At 32.3% G+C, this 25,693-nt stretch overlaps 1 protein-coding gene across 1 annotated transcript; it reads left to right on the top strand.

The window, feature by feature from the left end:
- Nucleotides 1-1,139: 1,139 nt before the first annotated feature.
- Nucleotides 1,140-24,917, top strand: LOC134711745 (uncharacterized). The gene is made up of 4 exons (XM_063572583.1): nt 1,140-1,326; nt 4,886-4,981; nt 19,612-19,742; nt 24,589-24,917. The coding sequence occupies exons 1-4, from the start codon at nt 1,314-1,316 to the stop codon at nt 24,772-24,774; spliced, it is 426 nt and encodes a 141-aa protein (XP_063428653.1). The 5' UTR covers nt 1,140-1,313; the 3' UTR covers nt 24,775-24,917.
- The last annotated feature ends 776 nt before the right edge of the window (nt 24,918-25,693 follow it).

Genomic DNA, 25,693 nt, shown 5'->3' with positions numbered 1-25,693 from the left:
ATAACAAAACGCATCAAAAACGAATGGATAAGAACTGTCATATTCCTGACTTGGAACAGGCATTTTCAAATGTAGAAAATGGTGGATTAAACCTGGTTTTATAGCTCTAACCCTCTCACTTTAATGACAGTCATATCAAATTCCGTTATATTTACATTGATGCGTTAAATAAACAATAAAATAGTCAAAATATGAGTACATCAGTCATCATCGTATAACAATTTTAAAAGAAACAATTTAACAGAACACAAAAACATCTACTATCTACGAATACATTGATCGATTTGATTGTCTGACGTCAGAAATATTTTATACGTCACATTCTAACATGATGTCCTTCAAACGCTTTGAGTACACACCCGTGGTAAAATTTGAATATATTGCATGGGCTGTTCCGATCGTACTCCCACGTCATATGCTTTTTTATGAATGAGTTTCGCGACGTCATAAAACGATGACGTTAGAATATGAGCATTTTCACGGGAAAATACATGCTTTTAAATCCGAAAATCATCACAACATGTAAACGTAAACAAACGATGCTAAAATGTGTAATAAGCCACATTTGTTGAAACATTTAAGACATATAAGTAAATTGTCATTTAAATTAATTAAAAACTATCTTTACACGTTATTTTAAATAGTTTAAGCATGTCGCTAATTCAGTTTGCTCCTTTCTTTTACGTCAATTTAATAGTGCGTTAATTTATTGGAATGGAAAATATTTGCCTCCACCTAGAGCGCTTCGATCCAGAAGAATTGCCGTATTTGACCTATTAGAATCGAAATAATTCATGGGGGCTTGAATATATCTAGATTTTACCACGGGTTGTCCCTGTATGTCGATATTTTACCCCTCGCTATCGCTCAGGGTAAAATATTTGTCATAAAGGGCCAACCCGTGTTAAAATCATGATATATTCAAGCCCCCATGAATTATTTCTGAATTAATTTGTCGTTCAATGTGCATACAAATAATTTTAAAATTTACATAGGCAATGTTAGCATACAGGGTTAAAAAATCAAAATTGTGTCAAAAATAACTGTTTTCTCAGTTGTCACTTACAAGAAACATTTCTCTATTGTAACTACATGTAGGTGTTATACCATTTATATGTATATTAATTTTTCTTATAGTTCCTACAAAATTATTCATCAAGACCTTAACAGGAAAGGTAATCACTGTACACATTGACAGTAGTAGCACAATTTTGGATTTAAAGCATGCCATTCAGAACAAAGAAGGTATCCCACCTATTCAACAAAATCTCATACAAGGTGGCACTGGACGACAATTGGCAAATGATTGCACTATGGATGATTATGGTAAGTAAGTTTGTGCATGTAGCAAATGGCACTTTCAATGAATATGGTAAGTTTGTGCATGCAACAAATGACACTTTCAATGAATATGGTAAGTAAGTGTGTGTAGCAAATGGCACTTTCAATGAATATGGTAAGTAAGTGTGTGCAACAAATGACACTTTCAATGAATATGGTAAGTTTGTGCATGCAACAAATGACACTTTCAATGAATATGGTAAGTTTGTGCATGCAACAAATGACACTTTCAATGAATATGGTAAGTTTGTGCATGCAACAAATGACACTTTCAATGAATATGGTAAGTTTGTGCATGTAAATGGCACTTTCAATTAATATGGTAAGTTTGTGCATGTAGCAAATGGCACTTTCAATGATTATGGTAAGTAAGTTTATGCATGTAGCAAATGGCACTTTTAATGAATATGGTAAGTTTGTGCATGACAATAGCAAATGGCACTTTCAATGAATATGGTAAGTTTGTGCATGTAGCAAATGGCACTTTCAATGATTATGGTAAGTAAGTTTATGCATGTAGCAAATGGCACTTTCAATGAATATGGTAAGTTTGTGCATGTAGCAAACGGCACTTTTAATGAATATGGTAAGTTTGTGCATGTAGCAAATGGCACTTTCAATGAATATGGTAAGTTTGTGCATGACAATAGCAAATGGCACTTTCAATGAATATGGTAAGTTTGTGCATGTAGCAAATGGCACTTTCAATGATTATGGTAAGTAAGTTTATGCATGTAGCAAATGGCACTTTTAATGAATATGGTAAGTTTGTGCATGACAATAGCAAATGGCACTTTCAATGAATATGGTAAGTTTGTGCATGTAGCAAATGGCACTTTCAATGAATATGGTAAGTTTGTGCATGTAGCAAATGGCACTTTCAATGATTATGGTAAGTTTGTGCATGTAGCAAATGGCACTTTTAATGAATATGGTAAGTTTGTGCATGTAGCAAATGGCACTTTCAATGAATATGGTAAGTTTGTGCATGTAGCAAATGGCACTTTCAATGAATATGGTAAGTTTGTGCATGACAATAGCAAATGGCACTTTCAATGAATATGGTAAGTTTGTGCATGTAGCAAATGGCACTTTCAATGAATATGGTAAGTTTATGCATGTAGCAAATGGCACTTTCAATTAATATGGTAAGTTTGTGCATGTAGCAAACGGCACTTTTAATGAATATGGTAAGTTTGTGCATGTAGCAAATGGCACTTTCAATGAATATGGTAAGTTTGTGCATGACAATAGCAAATGGCACTTTCAATGAATATGGTAAGTTTGTGCATGTAGCAAATGGCACTTTCAATGAATATGGTAAGTTTATGCATGTAGCAAATGGCACTTTCAATGAATATGGTAAGTTTGTGCATGTAGCAAACGGCACTTTTAATGAATATGGTAAGTTTGTGCATGTAGCAAATGGCACTTTCAATGAATATGGTAAGTTTGTGCATGTAGCAAATGGCACTTTCAATGAATATGGTAAGTAAGTGTGTGCAGCAAATGGCACTTTCAATGAATATGGTAAGTTTGTGTGTGCAGCAAATGGCACTTTCAATGAATATGGTAAGTAAGTTTGTGCATGTAGCAAATGGCACTTTCAATGAATATGGTAAGTTTGTGCATGTAGCAAATGGCACTTTCAATGAATATGGTAAGTAAGTGTGTGCAGCAAATGGCACTTTCAATGAATATGGTAAGTAAGTGTGTGCAGCAAATGGCACTTTCAATGAATATGGTAAGTTAGTGTGTGCAGCAAATGACACTTTTAATGAATATGGTAAGTTAGTGTGTGCAGCAAATGGCACTTTTGATTATTGTTTATCAGTGTGCATATGTGTGTATCAAATTTGAGGTGTGCTTGAAAGTATTTGTGCAGATTAACTATATATATACATAATAGAACAGAATAGAATATTTTTATTTACCAAATTAGGGCCCCAGGAGGGCATATCATACAGACAATATTATTATAAACAATAACATATGCAATACACACACAATAAAAGATATGTAACAAGTGTTATAAAAATAATAAAATAAAATAATATAACACAGAAAATACACTCAACAAAATAGTAGCAATGTATTATTATTGAATGAATACTATGTTGAAATTGACTCAAGTGCACCCGGTAAGTGTATTTTCACTTTGAAAAGACAAACATGAGGCATTAGTAGTTTGTGCGGAGAAATGTCAATATAAAAAATACAAAAAGAACCCAATAAAAAAAAACAATTAGGCACTCCCACATTTGACTATGAGGTATACTGCAAATAACAAAGTATATTTAATAAAGGATATTTAATATGACTTATCTGCAGAAAGCACAAAGAGTTGGTGCTTGAAGGGGAGTCCCTACTTGTACTTATAATGCAGATGAGTCAAGCTCCTAAATTACTACAATACATGCAGCAAACTACCTACCTATGATTAAAATCACTTTAGCTGGTAGAATAAGTTTTCCTCATTACCAGATAATGTAAGCTTACAAATTTTTAACAAAATGAAAATTATGGCTGAAACTATTGTCATTTAAAAGCTCTTTGTAGAGTTGGAATTTGAACCAAATGCCTTAAAATTGATATTGTTAAGAACTTCATGAATGAGATTCATCAAGTAAATGGTTTTGAATTCATATATGTAGATATCTCATCTTAAAAAATAAGGATTGGCAAAGACAGAAATTTGAAATAATATTGAATGTATGTTTATGGAAATATTCTTTATAATGCACAAAGGTGTCAGTATTCACCTCAGAAACTAACAAAACCTTTGAATAGACTTATTAAGAAGGGATATAGTTACAATACTGTTGTCAGGTCATTAAAGATTGCATATTTTGGCGTTAATATTGATTCACTTATAGGGTCTTTGCATCGGAACTAAACACATTTATTCAAAAACCAGTTGTTGGCATGACACGGGTTATGTTCTTCTCATATTTGTTATGATGGTATGATACTAAACCCCTAACAAGAAGGATTGTGTCTGATGTTCATATGATGAAATCATAATCTTTCAGTCAGTTTTATTGAAGTCTGGAGCTGGCATGTTTGTTAACTGCTAGTAGTCTGTTGTTATTTATGTATTATTGTCATTTTGTTTATTTTCTTTGGTTGCATCTTCTGACATCAGACTCAGACTTCTCTTGAACTGAATTTTAATGTGCGTATTGTTATGCGTTTACTTTTCTACATTGGCTAGAGGTATAGGGGGAGGGTTGAGATCTCACAAACATGTTTAACCCCGCCGCATTTTTGTGCCTGTCCCAAGTCCGAGTCCTCTGGCCTTTGTTAGTCTTGTATTATTTTAATTTTGGTTTCTTGTGTACAATTTGGAAATTAGTATGGCGTTCATTATTACTCAACTAGTATATATTTGTTTAGGGGCCAGCTGAAGGACGCCTCTGGGTGCGGGAATTTCTCGCTACATTGAAGACCTGTTGGTGACCTTCTGCTGTTGTTTTTTCTTTGGTTGGGTTGTTAATTGTCTCTTTGACACATTCCCAATTTCCATTCTCAATTTTATTTGTAGGTATTACAGATGATGATACACTTCACTTGGTACTAAGACTCAGAGGAGGGGGATGTAGTCCAGAACAATGGATACAGATGGGTTCAGAAAAATATGGTATGACATTTTAGCTTACCTGGCCTTAAAGTCCATGTGAGCTTTTGTCATCACTTGGTGTCCGTAGAAATAGAAATGCTAAACTGACTGTATATATTATTTGTATAAAGCTTTATATTTCAGAAGTAACAAGTATGGACACAGACGCAAATTGTCAGTGGGGTTAAAGGTCGTTACAAATGTATTGAAAGCTAGACTGGAAATGTGTATTAACAAATTGAGTTGATGTGTACATGTCTTCATTCAAATGCATTGACTGATAAAAAAGGTGGCTTCAACTTCCACCCCTCTCTATGAATTAGTTGTTTGAGTGTTTGAATATGGAGTTTGTTAATAAATAAATAGCTGCACTCTAAGCGCATGATATGTCTTGATTCCTTTAAAGGTTGAACTATTTTGTTTTGTACAATTATTAGTCTATTTGTTTTCTCATTTCATTTGTTTTTAAATGTCATTTTAAGGTCTTTTATAGCTGACTGTGCTGTATGAGCTTTTGTCATTGTTGAAGGCTATTTGGGAACCTGTAGTGGTTAATCGTGTTTTAAATTTTGGAATGTAGCTGAAGTCAACAGACATAGACAATTCACCCAAGTTTTATAAAATGATGTGGAAGTGTTTGTGTGAATAATTAAGATGGGAAATAAGGAAAGTGTCAAAGTGACAACAACCCAACCATAGAGTAGACAACAGCTGAAGACCTGCAATGGGTTTTCAATGTAGCCAGAAACTCCTGCACTTATAGGTGTCCAAAAACTATAAAATCACTTATTTTTATTTAGCATATATAAAAATTCATAACACAGAAATGTATAATCTGAAATTTATTACAATCAAAAGGGACCTTAGGTCAATAGTGTAAACAATTCCCCAAAGTTTAATTTAAGGTGATGGATGCATTTTTGTGTTATTGTTCAAAATTGGAAAATTCTCTCTTTTTTAAGGATAAAATCTCTCTTCATAACATGGAAATGAAAATTCTAAAATTTATAAAATCGATGTGGATCTAATGTCAATAGATATAAACATTTCAACAAAGTTTCTTGAGAGTAGGGGGAAGTGTTTTCTAGTTATTGTCTGAAGTGTGGATGATGGACTGATAGACAACAGTATACTATAATATGTTGTGTGTGAGGCATTGGTATAATAAAATGGTTTTGAATGAATAATGATTAGAAACTGTTTAATGCAGTTATTGAGGGAACGACAGTGAAGAAATTGCTGAGATCAATGCGTTTGAATCCCAAGAATTCAATTTTTGTTGAAATGAAACAAAGTTCAATTTTTGGCCCTTTGGATCTTAATGTAGACCAATTTGAAAACAGCACAATCCTGTGCAATTGAATATTCCTGGCTATTGGCAATACTGTGCAATTGAAAATTTCTTGCTATTGCGCAATATTGTGCAATTAAGATATTTCTTGCTATTGTGCAATACTGTGCAATTAAAAATTTCTTGATATTGCACAATACTGTGCAATTGGAGATTTCTTGCTAGTGTGCAATACTGTGCAATTGAACATTTCTTGCTATTGAACAATACTGTGCAATTTAAGATTTCTTGCTATTGCAGAATACTGCAAAATTGAAAATTTCTTGCTATTGCACAATACTTAGTATAATAATTTTTGACCCGATTTGGTCCAACTTGAAAACTGGGCCCATAATCAAAAATCTAAGTACATGTTAAGACTCACCATATCAAAGAACCCCAAGAATTCAATTTTTATTAAAATCAAGCTTATTTTAATTTTGGACCCTTTGGACTTTAATGTAGACCAATTAGAAAACAGGACCTAAAATTAAGAATTTGGACATGGTTAGATTTGGCATATCAAAGAAGCACAATACCGTAATTCATTTTTTGATGAAATCAAACAAAGTTTAATTTTGGCCCCTTATTCCTTGGGACCAAAACTCCAAAATTAATCCAAACGTTCCTTTTGTGGTCATAAACCTTTATAGATTTCTATTAACTTATACTAAAGTTATTGTTCAAAAACCAAGAAAAATGCTTATTTGGGGCCTGTTTTTGGCCCCTAAATCCTACACTGTTGGAATTAAAATTACCAAAATCTATCCCAACCCTCCTTCTGTGGCCATAGACCTTCTGTTTACCAATACTTAAGTTATAGAGCAAAAACCAAGAACAATTCTAATTTGGCCCCTTATTCCTAAACTGTTGAGACCAAAATACCCCAAATCAATCCCACCCTTCCTTTCATGGTCATAAATCTTGTGTCTAAATTTCATATATTTTTATTTTACTTTTACTGAAGTTAGAGTGCGAAAACCGAATGTCTTTGGATGAAAACAATGATGCCAACGTGATACCAATGTACAACCAAAAAGTTTTCAATTTTTGCGGTTGTATAAAAATGATCTCAAATCAAATTTTTAATGGAGTTTGCAACAGTAATTATTCAACTACTCATTTTAATACATCATAAAGTATTAAAGTGTAAATGTCATACAGTCATGGTGATGATGCCTCCGCTAGCATATAACGTTATAAAGGTACATAAATCAAGAACTGTTAAAGTGAAGCTGCTAAAAATTGAACTTAAACCGAGTTTAGAGGTCCCGGTAATAAGCATTGTATACACATTTCACTAAATTTAGTTAAGACAAATTTGAGAAATTTTTCCATTTGTGAAAGGGGATAACCCTAGAATGATAATCAAAGTGCTTGTAATCACTGAATGGCTATTAAAGACTGTTTAAATTTATCAGTTGGTAGTAAAGTGAATTTTGCATTGTATATTGTATATATAGCATTATTTTAAGTCGATTCAACTTCTATTCTGGACAGAGAAAGATAACTCCAATTTTCAAAGAAGATTTCATAAAGCAATGGTTCTAGGTAATATTAATTCAACAACCATTCTGGACAAAGAAAGATAACTCCAATTTATTGTCTTGAATCTACAAAAATGTTTATTTTGGTCCCTCAATTCCTCTACTGTTAGCCCCATAACCCAAATAATAGACCTCAAACTTCTACTTATGGTATGAAATATTATGGTACAGTTTCAGAACAATTGAAATACTTATACACAACTTTTTGTACTGACACAAGATTAATGTGTGTATTGGGCACCTTTGGAACCCTTATTCATAAACCTTAGGGACTATATATATATAACCGCCCCAAAACAATCCCAAGCTTCCTTTTATGATTATAAATATTATGTTATAATTTAATGGCTTCCTTTTTACTTATACTGAAGTTATTATCTGGAAACCATCCGTCTTGGGAAGACGATGACAGGATACCTACATGTATTTCAACTGCAAAAATTTCTGTGGTTGTATAAAAATTTCAAATATGTACAATGAAATATAGTTTTAGAAATTGATAAACCTAGATAGGCCTTATAATTTTTTCCCCACATAGTTGAAGGACCATTTACACTCAGGACCGAGCCATAAGTAGACAGTACAGTCTACAGATGTATTAAAACAACTTAGCATCATATTGCTAGTAGTGGGAGTAGCATTCTTGGGTAAATTTGTTCTTTTTTTTTTATAATATGTTTGGTTCAAATCAAAATTGAATGCTTTTATCTCCCTAATACTTACATTGTAAATAGAGGTGGTACTACTTTGACAAATCCTTGTACAAATCTTTATTTCACAAAGAATGAATTGCATAACAATGAACTGAGCTCAAAGCAAAGTACTTTAATAATACACTTAGACAAAGAGCTAAATCCAGTGATGTACTTTGTACTACAGGTCCTTCATTAACATCCATTGACTAAAACCATATCTCAACAACATTCCATACTACATGGTTGGATTTGGAAGTCCTGAAAAAGACATGATTTTTTTTAACATATTTTAAGTATATATACACAGGTTAAAACTTTCTTGTTGTATAATCATTCCGTATCTATATATATATAGCTAGAAACTATCAATTTGCTTAATGCACATATTGATAATCATATATGTTGAGTGTACCTCTGTTGGAAATAAGAACACACAAACCTCCACCTAGTTTTAGTCAATGGACAAAACATTTATAACTATAAAATATTATAGATCTAAGACTTGTCAGTGTCTATTTACCATTGCCACTGAATCAGTGATATATGTATTGTACACATAATTATATACATGCAAGACTAAAATTATAAAGTACATACATGTTTGTATATAAGACTAAAACTGACATTTAGTCTTTACAACATCTTCATTCCCAAAGTCATTTTCAAATCTGACTTCATGGTGAAATAAGATTCCATATCTACAACCAATTAAAAGGAAAAATCCCTCTGATAGACTAGCATTTAAATCCGATTTCTAAAATGGAAGCTAGGACACCTTGGAACTTAGAACTAAAAAATATCGAACAATATATCTGATATATTTCAAATGCATGTACACTTGTACATGAAATAATATAAATCTCTAAAATTCACCATATTGTTCCCTATTTCATCTTCTGTTAGATACTGTATATCCAGTGGCGGATCCAGAAATTTTCTTAAGTGGGGGTCCACTGACTGACCTAAGAGGGGGCTTGCTCAAGTTATGATTCAGTGATTCCCTACATGTATATAAGCAACCAAATTTTTTCCCAAAAAGCAGCCCCCCCCCCCTAAATTCGCCTCTGATATCAACCTCTAGATGTCTTTCAATTACATTCAGTTTAGTGTGGGTTGATCTTTGATTGTTGTACATGTTACAACCAGATTCCCAGCAGGGAGCAACTTTGTAAGACCACAGAGGTTCAAGCTTCGATTTTGAAATAAGGAGGAAAATGTAACCTTTTCAATTTATAAAACAGGCTCAACAACATTTCTATACATATATAAACATATTCTAAGTTGTGGACACACCTTCATTAAATATTCTACTTCAATTAGTGGAGGAGATCAAATTTTTTGGGTCTATAAATTGTCCTTGATATTGAGGTTATTTTGACACAGCAAAATATAAAGAAAATGTAAACTATGATCTGGAAATTGACTTCGTTTTAACAAAATAAGCCCACTTAAACTGAACTTTAAATGCAAAAGACCTCTAAATGGCTAACAGATATTGCTATATAAAAGAATAGTCCATGATTATACATGTACATGACATTAAAGAATTCATGAAATTTACACTGATTCTGTCAGTTGAATGGACTAGAATGAGATAAGTTATATACATGATAGACATAAAGGTTTTTTCAAACAGTTGTGTTGTAAATTAAATTAGTTGTATTTTATGGTTGATATATTTATGTATATACATGTATGTAAATCATTGGCTCTTCAACCAATGATATTTTACAATATCGATTATTTGTTTATTTTTCTATTGTTGGTATTTTTCAGCATACTAAAAATGTTTTAACACAACACGAGCGCAAGCTTGATAGGGTGTCCTCACACAGGGTTTTCGCTGGCGGTCGCCATTTTCCCAATTAGCGAAAAAATAATACTTGTGGCGATAAAAATTTGTCATTTGCTAAAGAATTTGGCGAAAGAAATATATAGAAAGATTTATTTTCCTCCTTGTTTATTTACTTTTTTTTGGAGTTTCTCCGACTTTAACTTACCACACATACTCGGAATTCACCTTGAATGACCTCATTAAGATTTTGACAGAAAATCAATTATCAGCTGATTGCAATTTACAGCTATCGACAACAAAGGACTAATTAATAAAGGTGTTGATTGAATTGTTTGACAAAATGATATGTTGAATGGCTTCCACTAAATGTCACATACAGGAGTTATTTACCACTTTTCGACTCGCGTGTTTTAAGAACTCTTTTGACGTCTCCTCTCCATGTAAAGATAGTTTAGAAAAGAAAGCTGTTATCATGACAATAAATGTTAAAGGGCAGAGATGCAACTAATCGTCGGACCCGTCGGACCTAAGGGGCAGAATTTATGCAGGTCCAGCAAAACTCGTAGCTGTGCAGGACCTGATGGCCGGCAATATTTAAGTCCGCTTGGGTCCCCCAAAACTGAAATCCCCGTCAGCCCCGGCAGAGTATTTTGTTTATAAAATTGCGATCATCTTTAATAAAAGTAAATGTCCTGTTCCCCCGCATTTTCTAACTCCGGGAACCAGTATTTCCGCTCAGTAATAGTCTTTTGTACCTTTTCCATCTCGCCCCAAACAATTCTCCGTATTTCCGTCATGTTTTTTGTTTTAGAAATTCGCTCTCTAGAAAGGAGGTCTATTAAGCATTAAGTTGATAAGTTCAGGAAATATGTCATGGCTGATAAAACTACAATTGTTATGAATCACAGGTTATTTTAAAATAAAAATAATATCAACAAAATCAAAATTAACGTTTGTTCAATAGCATAATTTCATTTGATTTTCGAGTGAAAATATGGGTCTAGAATGCATTTTGGCGTCACAATTTCAAATGACATAGGATAACATATGATCGGTCCATATACATGTATGACGGTAGAAATGGGGTATCTTATTGAAGTATTCTTGCCAAATGAAGATTAAACAGTAATTCTTAGACATGACCATAAAAGAGGGGGGATAGGACCTTTATCGGGACTCCAGGATCGGGTGTTTTTAAGCTCGGGATTATCCCCCCTCATAAAATGTACACTTTTTTCCAGAAGATTAAAAAATCAGCTGAATTTGACAAATCACACTATTTGTTTTCCAAAAATAACCGTAATTGGATGGGGGTTGTGTGTATTCACATTATTTGAACAATTCTCCTTGGGCGGAGAAAAAAAAAGATCCGTGTTTCAGGTAACCCGACCAACCCTGGTTTTTAGCCCCGACCTTAACTTTTATATTGGATCTTTCAAAAAAAAAAAAAAAATTATCAACCGACCCTGTTTTTGACACGGGCTTCTGATTAATGACATCATATATTTTCTCTCTTGCTTCCTCTTGCAGAGAAAGCCAGTAAAACATTTTATTAATGTCAAAAGGTATTCCCAACAGGTTAAAATCCAAGAAATTTGCACAGCAGGTGCTTCAAAAACATTGCAAATGGCCCAAGACCACAATTAATGACCCCACTGTTCGTTGTTCATGAATGTAGTTCCTTTTAATTAGTCATTAGAGTGTATTTTTCCTGAATTTTTTTTCTTTCCCTTCCCCACTCATTTCTTAGATTTTATTGGGTGGAAATGAAAGATCAGAGGTGAAATAATTTTTTGGATGTTGTATTTAAACTGATTTTGATATGGAATGAGTGATTAGGCCAAGTGCAAAAAGGTCATATTTACAGTTTTCGGAACATCTCTTGACTTGTCCATAGGGGTATGGATGTATATTGGCTAAATTTGTAAAAGTGATTGCTTCAATCTTTCTGAATTTTGGATATATTTTTGGACTAGTGCTATACATAAGACACACAAAAAATTTGACAAAAGTGCATGGTGCAATTTTTTTAATGATACAAAATGTTCAAAAGAAATGATAGAGAAATTAATTGTGGTCTGTGGCCAAATGGCACACTTCAGGTTTTTGAAACTAATTAAGGATCCGGACTTGGAAAAAACATGATAAATACTCAATAACTCAAATATGAAATTTTGAATCATCACCAAAAAGTACAGATCATGTGACCATCATAAGAAACAACTATATAAAGTTTCATGAAATTTGGATAAGTCGTTCTTAAGTTACGGTGCCACATGTTTACGCTGGACAGACAGACGGACACCTGACATTTGTATACCTTTATACGTCCCGTCTTTGACGGACGTATAAAAAGCAGTACTAAGCGTGCATGTTACGCTAGAAACATATTCAAAGAATAAAGTTTTATAACTTCTTAATGTCATATCCAATATTTATCAAAACCTAAAGGGGAGTTACATGTATCTTACTTCCTATATTACCGGATAAGTTCTAACATTACACAACTTTTTCATCCAGTTGAAGCTATCTGGGGGCCGTTGAAACAATTCACCATGCACAAAACTTTTTAATGAAAACCCTTTTAATTTACCGTAAATACTTAAAACAAAATAATTTTTACTTCAATTTAATTTCGAAAAAAGTGGATCATACTATATTAAAGTTTCTTGATAATCGCTTTCTAAAGTTTTTCCTCCCTCAGCTCTCTACTGAAAAACGCTCTATTTTCAGCCGCATGACCCAAACAGGAAGTTTTACATGTGACTGGTTTTGCAAGATTGGACTAAATAGCAATAAGGTGTATTTTCTGGGATTGTTGAAAACTTGCATATTCATCACTATCTGATTTTATGGGTATAACAATCCAGACAGACAAATAGCAATAAGGTGTTTAGGAAAACATGACCTAAAGCCTCCTTCATATAAGTCAAAAACTTGGGAACTCATACTGAATGGTCAAATGTGTTCAATATGAAAATTGCAGTTAAGATGGTAAAATCACAATCACTGAAGCGTGACTGGAGCGGGCCCCCTCCTAGGTCAGTCAGTGGGCCCCCACATATGAAAATTCCTGGATCCGTCACTGGGAAATGACGGGGAAGGGGCAAATTAACATTCAAGCAGAGCAAATGCTGTTTAAATTAGTATGCGGGTTTTAAATATAGAGTGAAAGTGGAGTCATCTTTTTAAACTTAAGTTAAATATAACTTATGTAGACTTACCTTCTAATTCAATAAAAAAAAAAAAAACCACACACGACTCAGAACTATGTCTAATTCACTTGGACTACTAATATGCAAACCTAAAAACAAAAAGAAATATATCATAAAATAGTGATTGAAAAATTCATAACACTTTGAAATGATAATCCAGACAAGTGTTACACGGGGAGAATGTTTGTTTGCAAATAATAATGTCACGTGATCGCGCACTGACCTCGCATGTTGCATCGCCCTTACAATTCACCAATACATAACCATTTTCATGCAAACATGCAACGTGAATGTGATTGGTTATCAAATAATACAAAAATAATGCATGAACCGTTGAAGAAAAACTTATTTCATCAAATAGATGGATTTTCACTTTCGACACGAATAGGTCGAGTTGACATTTCTGTCATCGGAGATAGTATTGAGATAAATGGGATAAAACGGACCGTCAAAAAGGTCTAGAGAAGCACATCAGTAGAACCTTAACATGAATAAGTAATACTTACAAAAAATTCTCTAATTGATAAACTATATGACTAAAATTTCACGAAAATAACAATAAATTATTTTGTTCTTCGTGATGAAACTGCTTAAATTGGCGCGAAAAAATATTCTTACTCCTACTGCTTCACGTAAAAAAAAATGTATAGAATTGAATTCGACTACAGTTCAGCATAAAAAAAACGTGAATATGCAAAAGTCTGATAATATGTTAATGAAAAAGTGTGTATAAATTTTCGTAAACGAAGTTACCTGTATACTTCACCAAGAACTACATTTGAGCGCAAAGATCGTATGTGTGATTCGGCTTATGTAACAATCGTCAATCGGAACTACTCGGCTATTCACTTCGTGCAACCAGAAAGGCCGAGTAGTTCCGATTGGTAACAAAGTACAACATGATTAATGGAATTTTTTGCGTTGCTATTAAATCATTGAAACCACGTGATTGAGGCCATCTATTTTTATTGCGGGTTCCACATATCTAAATCGGAATTATAGATAAAATGGAATTTTGTGAGCAGAATCAAAACAGAAATGATGAACACTGCAACATTTCCATCAAAATAAAAATAGGATGGAGGATCTGTGTATTCGCATTATTTGTAAAACCTGTGAAGCGTGTGCTTTACATCGAGGCTTATTATGCTAAGCATCGACGCCACAGTACTTCAACCAATCAGACAATGTTTATTTGGGGAATTCTATCTAATTTTACTCAGATTTTGGAATATTTTAATCGAAATTATAGAAAAATGGAACATTGTTAGTACATATAAAATAGAAAAAGATGAATACTTTTAGCTGGAGAAAATTTGGATGGGGGTTCTGTGTATTCACATTATTTGCACAACTCTCCTTACTGATGCCATATTTTGGAATTTCCGTGACCTAAATGGTTCGCGAAAATTAATATTTTTATATATAGTATAGTAAAAAGACAAGGGAGTTCATACCTGGTATACAGATGACTTACTAAGTGCCCATTTGGCATATATTCGTTGTCCTTTGGTCATTTTTGTGTCCATTAGGCAGCGTTCACTTGACCTCAACTTCTTTTCTTGGAACTGTGATTAAGATTAATGTTTCAGAAATAAGTTCCCTTTCTTTAATAGATACTATAAGCAGTTGGTTCATTTTTTTTGGTATATTGAATGGTTAGATAGTGTACATGTCTGACAGCTTTTTTCTTACCTTTATAACCTTATATGGTTTATTTGGTTGATTTTAAGTTTTGTGGTTTAGTCTGTTTCCACATACTTATTACAAACCCTATGATAGTTTTCCATAGATTCACCTGCAAGTTACCTGTCCATTTAAACTTTTGTAAGTTCTATTGTCCCATCTAACAAATACAACAGCTATTGTTCTCTGTATAGTTATACCCCCGCTTTAAAAAAGGGGGGTATACTGTTTTACCTCTGTCTGTCAGTCTGTCAGTCCGTCCCATGAAACTTTCGTCACATTTTTCTCAGGAACTACACATCCACCCTTTCTGTAATTTGGTATCAACATTTATATATGTCAGCCATACCGTGTGATGCGTTTACAGATTCATCATTCATAGACTTCCTGTTTACCGAACACTTGTATGATTTTACACATGATAGCCAAGTTGAAAATTTTCGTCACATTTTTCTCAGGAACTACATGACAAGGATTTCTGAAATTTTGTTTCAGTGTTTATCTAAGTCAGCTATACCGTGTGATGTGTTTTCAGATTGATCACTTGACAACTTCCTGTTTACCGAACACTTGTATGATTTTACACTTGATAGCCAAGTTGAAAATTTTCGTCACATTTTTCTCAGGAACTACAATACAAGGATTTCTGAAATTTGGTTTCAGGGTTTATATAAGTCAACTATACCGTGTGATGCGTTTTCAGATTGATCACTTGACAACTTCCTGTTTACCGAACACTTGTATGATTTTACACATGATAGCCAAGTTGAAAATTTTCGTCACATTTTTCTCAGGAACTACAATACAAGGATTTCTCAAATTTGGTTTCAGGATTTATTTAAGTCAGCTATACCGTGTGATGCGTTTTCAGATTCATCACTTGACAACTTCCTGTTTACCGAACACTTGCATATTTTTACACTATTAATATTATCCACTTGCGGCGGGGGTATCATCAGTGAGCAGTAGCTCACAGTTTCACTTGTTTATTCACCGGGACCTTTAACTTTCTTCCAAGAGAAATATATCACTCATTGATTAATTTACCTGAACAAAAAATTGACCTGTCAATGATGAAAAAATACTTATACCAATACTAAGTAAGGACTCACAAAACTGCATGTGGCGTTGTATTTATTCAATACCAATAACTTGGTTTTAATGTGTTCAATATTAATACTTATTCAAAAATTAAAAGTTGATTGCTGATCAAATATTCAATATTTTTGTGTGTTTGATAAATAAAAATTTGAAAATATTATTATTTTTGAATTAAGCAATATTCTATAAATGAACAACAACAACAACATGCAAATTCATTGGAAAATACTAAAAAATGTGTCTGAAATTAACTTTCTTATTTTTAAACCAGATTTTATATTGAACAGATTGAAAATATATTAAAGGGAAAATTCACGATTTTTTACTTATGGTTTAAATATGTTCATTATGACATAATATATATATTCACAAAGTTTTATCGCTATATGTGCAGTAATAAAGGAGAAATTCAATATTTAATGAAAAAATATTAACTACTTCCTGTAGGTCGTGACGTTTTCTCCTGGTTTTTGCATGCCGGGATTTAAAAAACAATCATTAAAAGTCTTGGTTTTTAATCATATTTTAACGTAATCGTAAGCGCGCCGATGACTTATGCTTTATCCAATAACCATCCGATAATAAGAAGATAAAACGCACATACGTTCAATTGTACATATTCATGAGATAAATTTTCTATGTTAAACGTATATATTCGAATTATTTTTGTAGACAACACAAAAAGTTATAAATTGATTTTTAATTAATGTATTTTCGGACTGATAAGGTGAACAAAGTAAAGTACAATAATCTGTAAAGACAATATGTTGGTGTACTCTTATTGACCTTTTACTATCTCTGCTATGACTTGGTTGATACGATGTGTGTATTCACGGTTCTGTAGCAATACTCGTAGATGGCTTGTTGAAAGGTAAATTGTTATTTGCACTTCGGTAATAACCACGCCTCTCGGGCACACCTTGCCAGGTGTGACTGTCTATTCGGATCAGTGAATTATAAGACAAGGGGAGCATCCAATACACATATTTAAAATATATATTCAAGTTGGTGACAAATAAAAATTGATCGCCGTGGAATTATTTAATTATGTTTGGTGCTTTTATTTATTTGAATTCAAATAAGTTAATTTACTAAGAAATACACAATTTTTGGTTAAAGACGGGAAACTTAATTAATATGTCCAATTGAAATGATTTACACCTTTTGTCCTTGATTGATGTCTAATAAAAAGGAGAACTTAGAAATTATAAATAGCTTTACCAAAGTATTTTTATTTGTCTTTATTAGGCAAATAAATGAATGAGAACACTTAGATTTAGACTTTTTAAAAGCCACGTACAAATTAATAACTGGAACTCACTGAAGATAACTCTACCGAAGCGGAATATAATATGAACGAATAAAGAAAAAATACTTTTGTACTTGAGAAGTCTTAAAACATTGACAGCAAATTTAAGGTCTTCTTGGAATGGAATCGAAAAATTACGAATAGATATTCTTTATCAAGTGTGAAAAACGTCAACCAAATTTAATCATAATCGGGGACGTCCTTATTAGTGTAGTCTTCGTCTCACAACGTATACTACTTAATAACTATTTGACCAAAGATGTTTAAAAACAAAAGACAACGAATTTAATGTCATCTTTCCCTATTTTTGAATGTAATTATAAGTCTCTTCAACTGGCAAGAATACCCCTAAAGCGGACAAATATCTGACAAGCAGTTTATTCTTTAAATTTGCTGTCATTGAATATCAAGAAAGAAAATAAATCCCGAAAATGATTTGAAACTTTAATACTCAATAGCTTTCCTAGAAAATATTCACATCCCTCGGGGATTATTAGTGTACGTCCAGTTGCATATGTCGGAACAGTTGTGGTGATGACGAATTTCTTTCTTTATTCGAGAACAATCTAATTGATATATAAATCTGTGATTTTACTATGTTCATAACTTCGATGAACCAAAGCAAGTTATAGATCGACCTGTATTTAAATCAAATTGGTCATCTTCTTCTTCTTTTGGTATACAATAGTCTATATATTGAATAAATACAATATTGCATACAGGTTATGTGAATTTATCGAAGTATTTCAATAAAAAAGAAGATAATTTTTTGGTCAGGTAAATTAATCAATGAGTGATATATTTCTCCTAGAAGAAATTTAAAGGTCCCAGTGAATAAACTATACAGAGAACAATAGCTGTTGTATTTGTTAGATGGGACAATAGAACTTACAAAAATTTAAATGGACAGGTAACTTGCAGGTGAATCTATGGAAAATTATCATAGGGTTGGCAATAAGCAATAAGTCATCTATATTTGGTGTATGTGTCTGTCTGGCAGGTATATGATCTTGACCTTATTGTTATGGTTCACTGGTCAATGTTAAGCTAAGTCTTTAATCTTATTTCTCTGATCTATTATTGCCAAGCCTATCATAGTTTTCCACAGATTCACCTGCAAGTTACCTGTCGATTTAAACTTTTGTAAGTTCTATCAGTGCTTATATTGAACAGATTGAATATATATTATTGATATTGAATAAATACATCATCATATGCAGTTTTATAATGACTTATTTGTACATACATTTCCAGCATTGTCAGTTCATTTTTTGCTCAGGTAAATTAATCAATGAGTGATATATTTCTCCTAGAAGAAATTTAAAGGTCCCATTGAATAAACTAAACAGAGAACAAAACCTGTTATATCTGTTAGATGGGACAATAGAACTTACAAAAGTTTAAATCGACAGGTAACTTGCAGGTGAATCTGTGGAAAACTATGATAGTCTTCGCAATAAGCATTTTATGCATGGAAAGAATTCTTTTCAGTTTTTTCTTCATTTTTGAACTCTGTTGACATGAAATTTCAGATTGGTAGAAGTTTCCTGTGGTCTTGAACTTCTATTTTAATACAATTTTGGAATGCTACACATTATGAATGGAACTATAGATGTTGTTTATACAAATATATGGTCCAAAGGAGGGTAAATTAAAATTAATTGGTAAATTTTCATTCCTGCACACTACCACTAGAGTTGTCTAGACCTTATTTTTTCTGTAAAAAAAATTCAAATCATGAACTATAGTATTTTCAACTCTGAATAAATTTATCAAATTAGAATCCTTCTTTATTTAACTCCATCAAGTAGTTTGAAAATCATGAAATTAAATCGTCATGTAGTGGACTAGAATCGGCTAAATGCAAAATAAAGTTAATATATGCAAATATAAGTTGGTTTACAGTATATGCCTCTTTTGTAGAGAACCAAGTGAAAATAACTGTAATTCAACTTCTTGATTTTCTAATTTAGGTGATATAATGATGAATTTAGTAGAGCTGCAGCAGTTTGATGGACAATGGAAGTATTCAGAGGATTTAGTGAAGTTCTTAGGAACAAATGAAGAAAAAATAAAGAAATTTAATAGTTTCAAAAGTTACAAGGTATTTCCTTCTATAAGATGTTAAAACTTAGTTAATTGTAAGAATTAATATAGATGTTGTTCAAATGTGAAAATCTTTCTCTATTTATTCCCCTGCTGCAGTAGATGGGGTAGCAAGTTTTAACCTGTCAACTGTATGTCAGTCCTTGCCAAAGTTAGTTTTCTTTCTCTAACTTTGATTTGTCTCAACTAAATATTATGAAACTTATAAGCAATGCTTATTACAATGTATCATAAAACTCAGATCAAGTTTGAATTTTGATGGGATAAATTTAACTGTTCTGGAGTTATAACGTTATTTGCAAGAAGGGACATCATCTGTGTCCCATTTATTTTGCCCCTGCAGTAGCGGACAGGGCATTAGGTTTACCCTTAACCAACAGTACGTGCCAAAGTTGGTTTCCATTCTCCAACTTTAGTTTACCTCAACCAAATGTTATTAAACTTATACACAATGCTTAAAACCAAAATATTCAGATCAAGTTATATTTTGGTGGTGTCACTTCAACCATTCTAGAGTTATGCTCCTTTACAAATGGAAAAATCGGAATCTTGTATCTGTACTAAAAATATCAATGATGTACATGTAATTGTTAAAAGTATTTTTTTTTTAAATTGGAGTTACCTTCCTTTGTCCATAATTGGAGTTGAATTAACTTCAACCATGCAATGTTCACTGAAAGAAAAACAATCTTTATCCCTTCAGAGCTTACAAGTACTTTATTTAATGTTCTTCATTTTGTTCATTTATTTTGTTCATTTATTACTTTATATGATATTCAAATTATCATATTATCCATTCGGTCATTATCATTTATTGTAAATGCGTTTGTGCCAATAAAATTTTGTCTATTGTCTATGATATGCAAGCGGGGGCATCATCTGTGTCCCATGGACACATTCCCCATTTATTTTTTTTATATTTTTTCATTCTTATCAATAATTAATTTTTGTACAATGAATTGTTGACTGTCTATAATATTATAAGTTTTTGTCTTTTACTGTTTCAGTCAGATGTTTGGTGCACAGCCTATGATAAATGTCTATAATTTTATGTCTTTTACTGTTTCAGTTGGATGTTTGGTGCACAGCCCATGATAAATGTCTATACGTTTTTGTCTTTTACTGTTTCAGTTGGATGTTTGGTGCACAGCCCATGATAAATGTCTATACGTTTTTGTCTTTTACTGTTTCAGTTGGATGTTTGGTGCACAGCCCATGATAAATGTCTATAATTTTATGTCTTTTACTGTTTCAGTTGGATGTTTGGTGCACAGCCCATGATAAATGTCTATACGTTTTTGTCTTTTACTGTTTCAGTTTGATGTTTGGTGCACAGCCCATGATAAATGTCTATAATTTTATGTCTTTTACTGTTTCAGTTGGATGTTTGGTGCACAGCCCATGATAAATGTCTATAATTTTATGTCTTTTACTGTTTCAGTTGGATGTTTGGTGCACAGCCCATGATAAATGTCTATAATGTTATATCTTTTACTGTTTCAGTTGGATGTTTGGTGCACAGCCCATGATAAATGTCTATAATGTTATATCTTTTACTGTTTCAGTTGGATGTTTGGTGCACAGCCCATGATAAATGTCTCTAATTTTATGTCTTTTACTGTTTTAGTTTGATGTTTGGTGCACAGCCCATGTTAAATGTCTATAATTTTATGTCTTTTACTGTTTCAGTTTGATGTTCGGTGCACAGCCCATGATAAATGTCAAAAATTTTATGTCTTTTACTGTTTTAGTTTGATGTTTGGTGCACAGCCCATGATAAATGTCTATAATTTTATGTCTTTTACTGTTTCAGTTGGATGTTTGGTGCACAACCCATGTTAAATGTCTATAATTTTATGTCTTTTACTGTTTTAGTTTGATGTTTGGTGCACAACCCATGTTAAATGTCTATAATTTTATGTCTTTTACTGTTTCAGTTTGATGTTTGGTGCACAACCCATGTTAAATGTCTATAATTTTATGTCTTTTACTGTTTCAGTTTGATGTTTGGTGCACAACCCATGTTAAATGTCTATAATTTTATGTCTTTTACTGTTTTAGTTTGATGTTTGGTGCACAGCCCATGATAAATGTCTATAATTTTATGTCTTTTACTGTTTTAGTTTGATGTTTGGTGCACAGCCCATGATAAATGTCTATAATTTTATGTCTTTTACAGTTTCAGTTTGATGTTTGGTGCACAGCCCATGATAAATGTCTATAATTTTATGTCTTTTACTGTTTTAGTTTGATGTTTGGTGCACAGCCCATGATAAATGTCTCTAATTTTATGTCTTTTACTGTTTCAGTTTGATGTTTGGTGCACAGCCCATGATAAATGTCTATAATTTTATGTCTTTTACTGTTTTAGTCTGATGTTTGGTGCACAACCCATGATAAATGTCTATAATTTTATGTCTTTTACTGTTTTAGTCTGATGTTTGGTGCACAACCCATGATAAATGTCTATAATTTTATGTCTTTTACAGTTTCAGTTTGATGTTTGGTGCACAGCCCATGATAAATGTCTATAATTTTATGTCTTTTACTGTTTTAGTTTGATGTTTGGTGCACAGCCCATGATAAATGTCTATAATTTTATGTCTTTTACTGTTTCAGTTGGATGTTTGGTGCACAACCCATGTTAAATGTCTATAATTTTATGTCTTTTACTGTTTCAGTCTGATGTTTGGTGCACAACCCATGTTAAATGTCTATAATTTTATGTCTTTTACTGTTTTAGTTTGTTGTTTGGTGCACAGCCTATGATAAATGTCTATAATTTTATGTCTTTTACAGTTTCAGTTTGATGTTTGGTGCACAGCCCATGATAAATGTCTATAATTTTATGTCTTTTACTGTTTTATTTTGATGTTTGGTGCACAACCCATGTTAAATGTCTATAATTTTATGTCTTTTACTGTTTCAGTTTGATGTTTGGTGCACAGCCTATGATAAATGTCTATAATTTTATGTCTTTTACTGTTTTATTTTGATGTTTGGTGCACAACCCATGTTAAATGTCTATAATTTTATGTCTTTTACTGTTTCAGTTTGATGTTTGGTGCACAGCCTATGATAAATGTCTATAATTTTATGTCTTTTACTGTTTCAGTTTGATGTTTGGTGCACAGCCCATGATAAATGTCTATAATTTTATGTCTTTTACTGTTTTAGTTTGATGTTTGGTGCACAACCCATGTTAAATGTCTATAATTTTATGTCTTTTACTGTTTTAGTTTGATGTTTGGTGCACAGCCTATGATAAATGTCTATAATTTTATGTCTTTTACAGTTTCAGTTTGATGTTTGGTGCACAGCCCATGATAAATGTCTATAATTTTATGTCTTTTACTGTTTTAGTTTGATGTTTGGTGCACAACCCATGTTAAATGTCTATAATTTTATGTCTTTTACTGTTTTAGTTGGATGTTTGGTGCACAGCCCATGTTAAATGTCTATAATTTTATGTCTTTTACTGTTTTAGTTTGATGTTTGGTGCACAGCCCATGATAAATGTCTATAATTTTATGTCTTTTACTGTTTTAGTCTGATGTTTGGTGCACAACCCATGATAAATGTCTATAATTTTATGTCTTTTACTGTTTCAGTTGGATGTTTGGTGCACAGCCCATGATAAATGTCTATAATTTTATGTCTTTTACTGTTTTATTTTGTTGTTTGGTGCACAGCCTATGATAAATGTCTATAATTTTATGTCTTTTACAGTTTCAGTTTGATGTTTGGTGCACAGCCCATGATAAATGTCTATAATTTTATGTCTTTTACAGTTTCAGTTTGATGTTTGTTGCACAGCCTATGATAAATGTCTATAATTTTATGTCTCTTACTGTTTTAGTCTGATGTTTGGTGCACAGCCCATGATAAATGTCTATAATTTTATGTCTTTTACTGTTTTAGTTTGATGTTTGGTGCACAGCCTATGTTAAATGTCTATAATTTTATGTCTTTTACTGTTTCAGTTTGATGTTTGGTGCACAGCCCATGATAAATGTCTATAATTTTATGTCTTTTACTGTTTTAGTTTGATGTTTGGTGCACAGCCTATGTTAAATGTCTATAATTTTATGTCTTTTACTGTTTTAGTTTGATGTTTGGTGCACAACCCATGTTAAATGTCTATAATTTTATGTCTTTTACTGTTTCAGTTTGATGTTTGGTGCACAGCCCATGATAAATGTCTATAATTTTATGTCTTTTACTGTTTTAGTTTGATGTTTGGTGCACAGCCTATGTTAAATGTCTATAATTTTATGTCTTTTACTGTTTCAGTTTGATGTTTGGTGCACAGCCCATGATAAATGTCTATAATTTTATGTCTTTTACTGTTTCAGTTTGATGTTTGGTGCACAGCCCATGATAAATGTCTATAATTTTATGTCTTTTACTGTTTTAGTCTGATGTTTGGTGCACAACCCATGTTAAATGTCTATAATTTTATGTCTTTTACTGTTTTAGTTTGATGTTTGGTGCACAACCCATGTTAAATGTCTATAATTTTATGTCTTTTACTGTTTTAGTCTGATGTTTGGTGCACAGCCCATGATAAATGTCTATAATTTTATGTCTTTTACTGTTTTAGTCTGATGTTTGGTGCACAACCCATGTTAAATGTCTATAATTTTATGTCTTTTACTGTTTTAGTTTGATGTTTGGTGCACAACCCATGTTAAATGTCTATAATTTTATGTCTTTTACTGTTTTAGTTTGTTGTTTGGTGCACAGCCCATGATAAATGTCTATAATTTTATGTCTTTTACTGTTTCAGTTTGATGTTTGGTGCACAGCCTATGTTAAATGTCTATAAATTTTTGTCTTTTTAGTTTGATGTTTGGTGCACAGCCTATGTAATAGTGTTCCTACAGAAATATCTTGAGAAACATGCTGATGAATTGAAGTTAATTGTGAGCAAAGCTTTGAGTTGGCTAGAGTCACAGAACTTGTCAGAACAGGGTGTGATCAAATTATTAAATGATATCAGGGATCAATATATGCCTATTATGTACTAACAGACAGTCTATGTTGATATAATGAACACAATTATTAACCTAAACATGCTAACCTACACATCTGTGCATGTAAATATCATATATTGTCAAGTATTGATAATGGTAGATATTTTGTAGTTGTGATCTGTGTGACAACATTTAGCATAGTTAAAACATCAGTTGATATTTTGCCTGATGTGTGTAAATATCACATATTGTCAAGTATTAATAATGGTAGATATTTTGTTGTTGTGATCTGTGTGACAACATTTAGCATGGTTGACATCAGTTGATAGTTCGTCTGATACTTGTAAGGCCAGGATTTTTTAATTTGTTGGTTTACGGATCCACTGACCCGATTTTGCATATTTCCAGAATAAAAATAAAATCGACTTTTCAGGCTTTTTTATTCTGGCCGACCCTAACAAATGCATTATCTGTGAAAAATAATTAAAATATCCTTCTTTTTTTTTTTAAATAAAATGCACTAATCACTAACAAAAGTGATGACACTTACTGTTGTGAAAAAATGAAACTTTCAGTTTACGTTTCTAAAAATAGACAAATCAATTATTAATTGTGACGAAAACTGTGTTAAAAACCAATTACACAATCAGTTTGTTTCCCTTATATTTCACCAGTCCGTAAGATGCATGTTCTCATAGAAATACACTTGTCCAAATGTGGACAGGTGGAAGTTCAAGACATCAAGTTAAAGTACTGAATTTTTAACAAATCATTTGATATTTTCTTGTTTCATAGGTAATAAAAAAATATCGTCCATTTGGATAAAAAATGGGAATGCATGACAATAGATTATTTAACCTGATATTCTTGTTTTTCCAGTGGACGAGTCTATTATGTTTTTGACACGTATGTTGAAACTTATTTTCGTACGATGTTTTTACATTTTTATTCTTTATCAGTTTACATGCTTATT

The sequence above is a fragment of the Mytilus trossulus genome, chromosome 3 (assembly GCF_036588685.1).
Source record: "Mytilus trossulus isolate FHL-02 chromosome 3, PNRI_Mtr1.1.1.hap1, whole genome shotgun sequence".
Lineage (NCBI taxonomy): Eukaryota > Metazoa > Mollusca > Bivalvia > Mytilida > Mytilidae > Mytilus > Mytilus trossulus.
The sequence above is the reverse complement of the archived record's forward strand: the minus strand, read 5'-3'. Positions and strand labels throughout refer to the sequence as shown.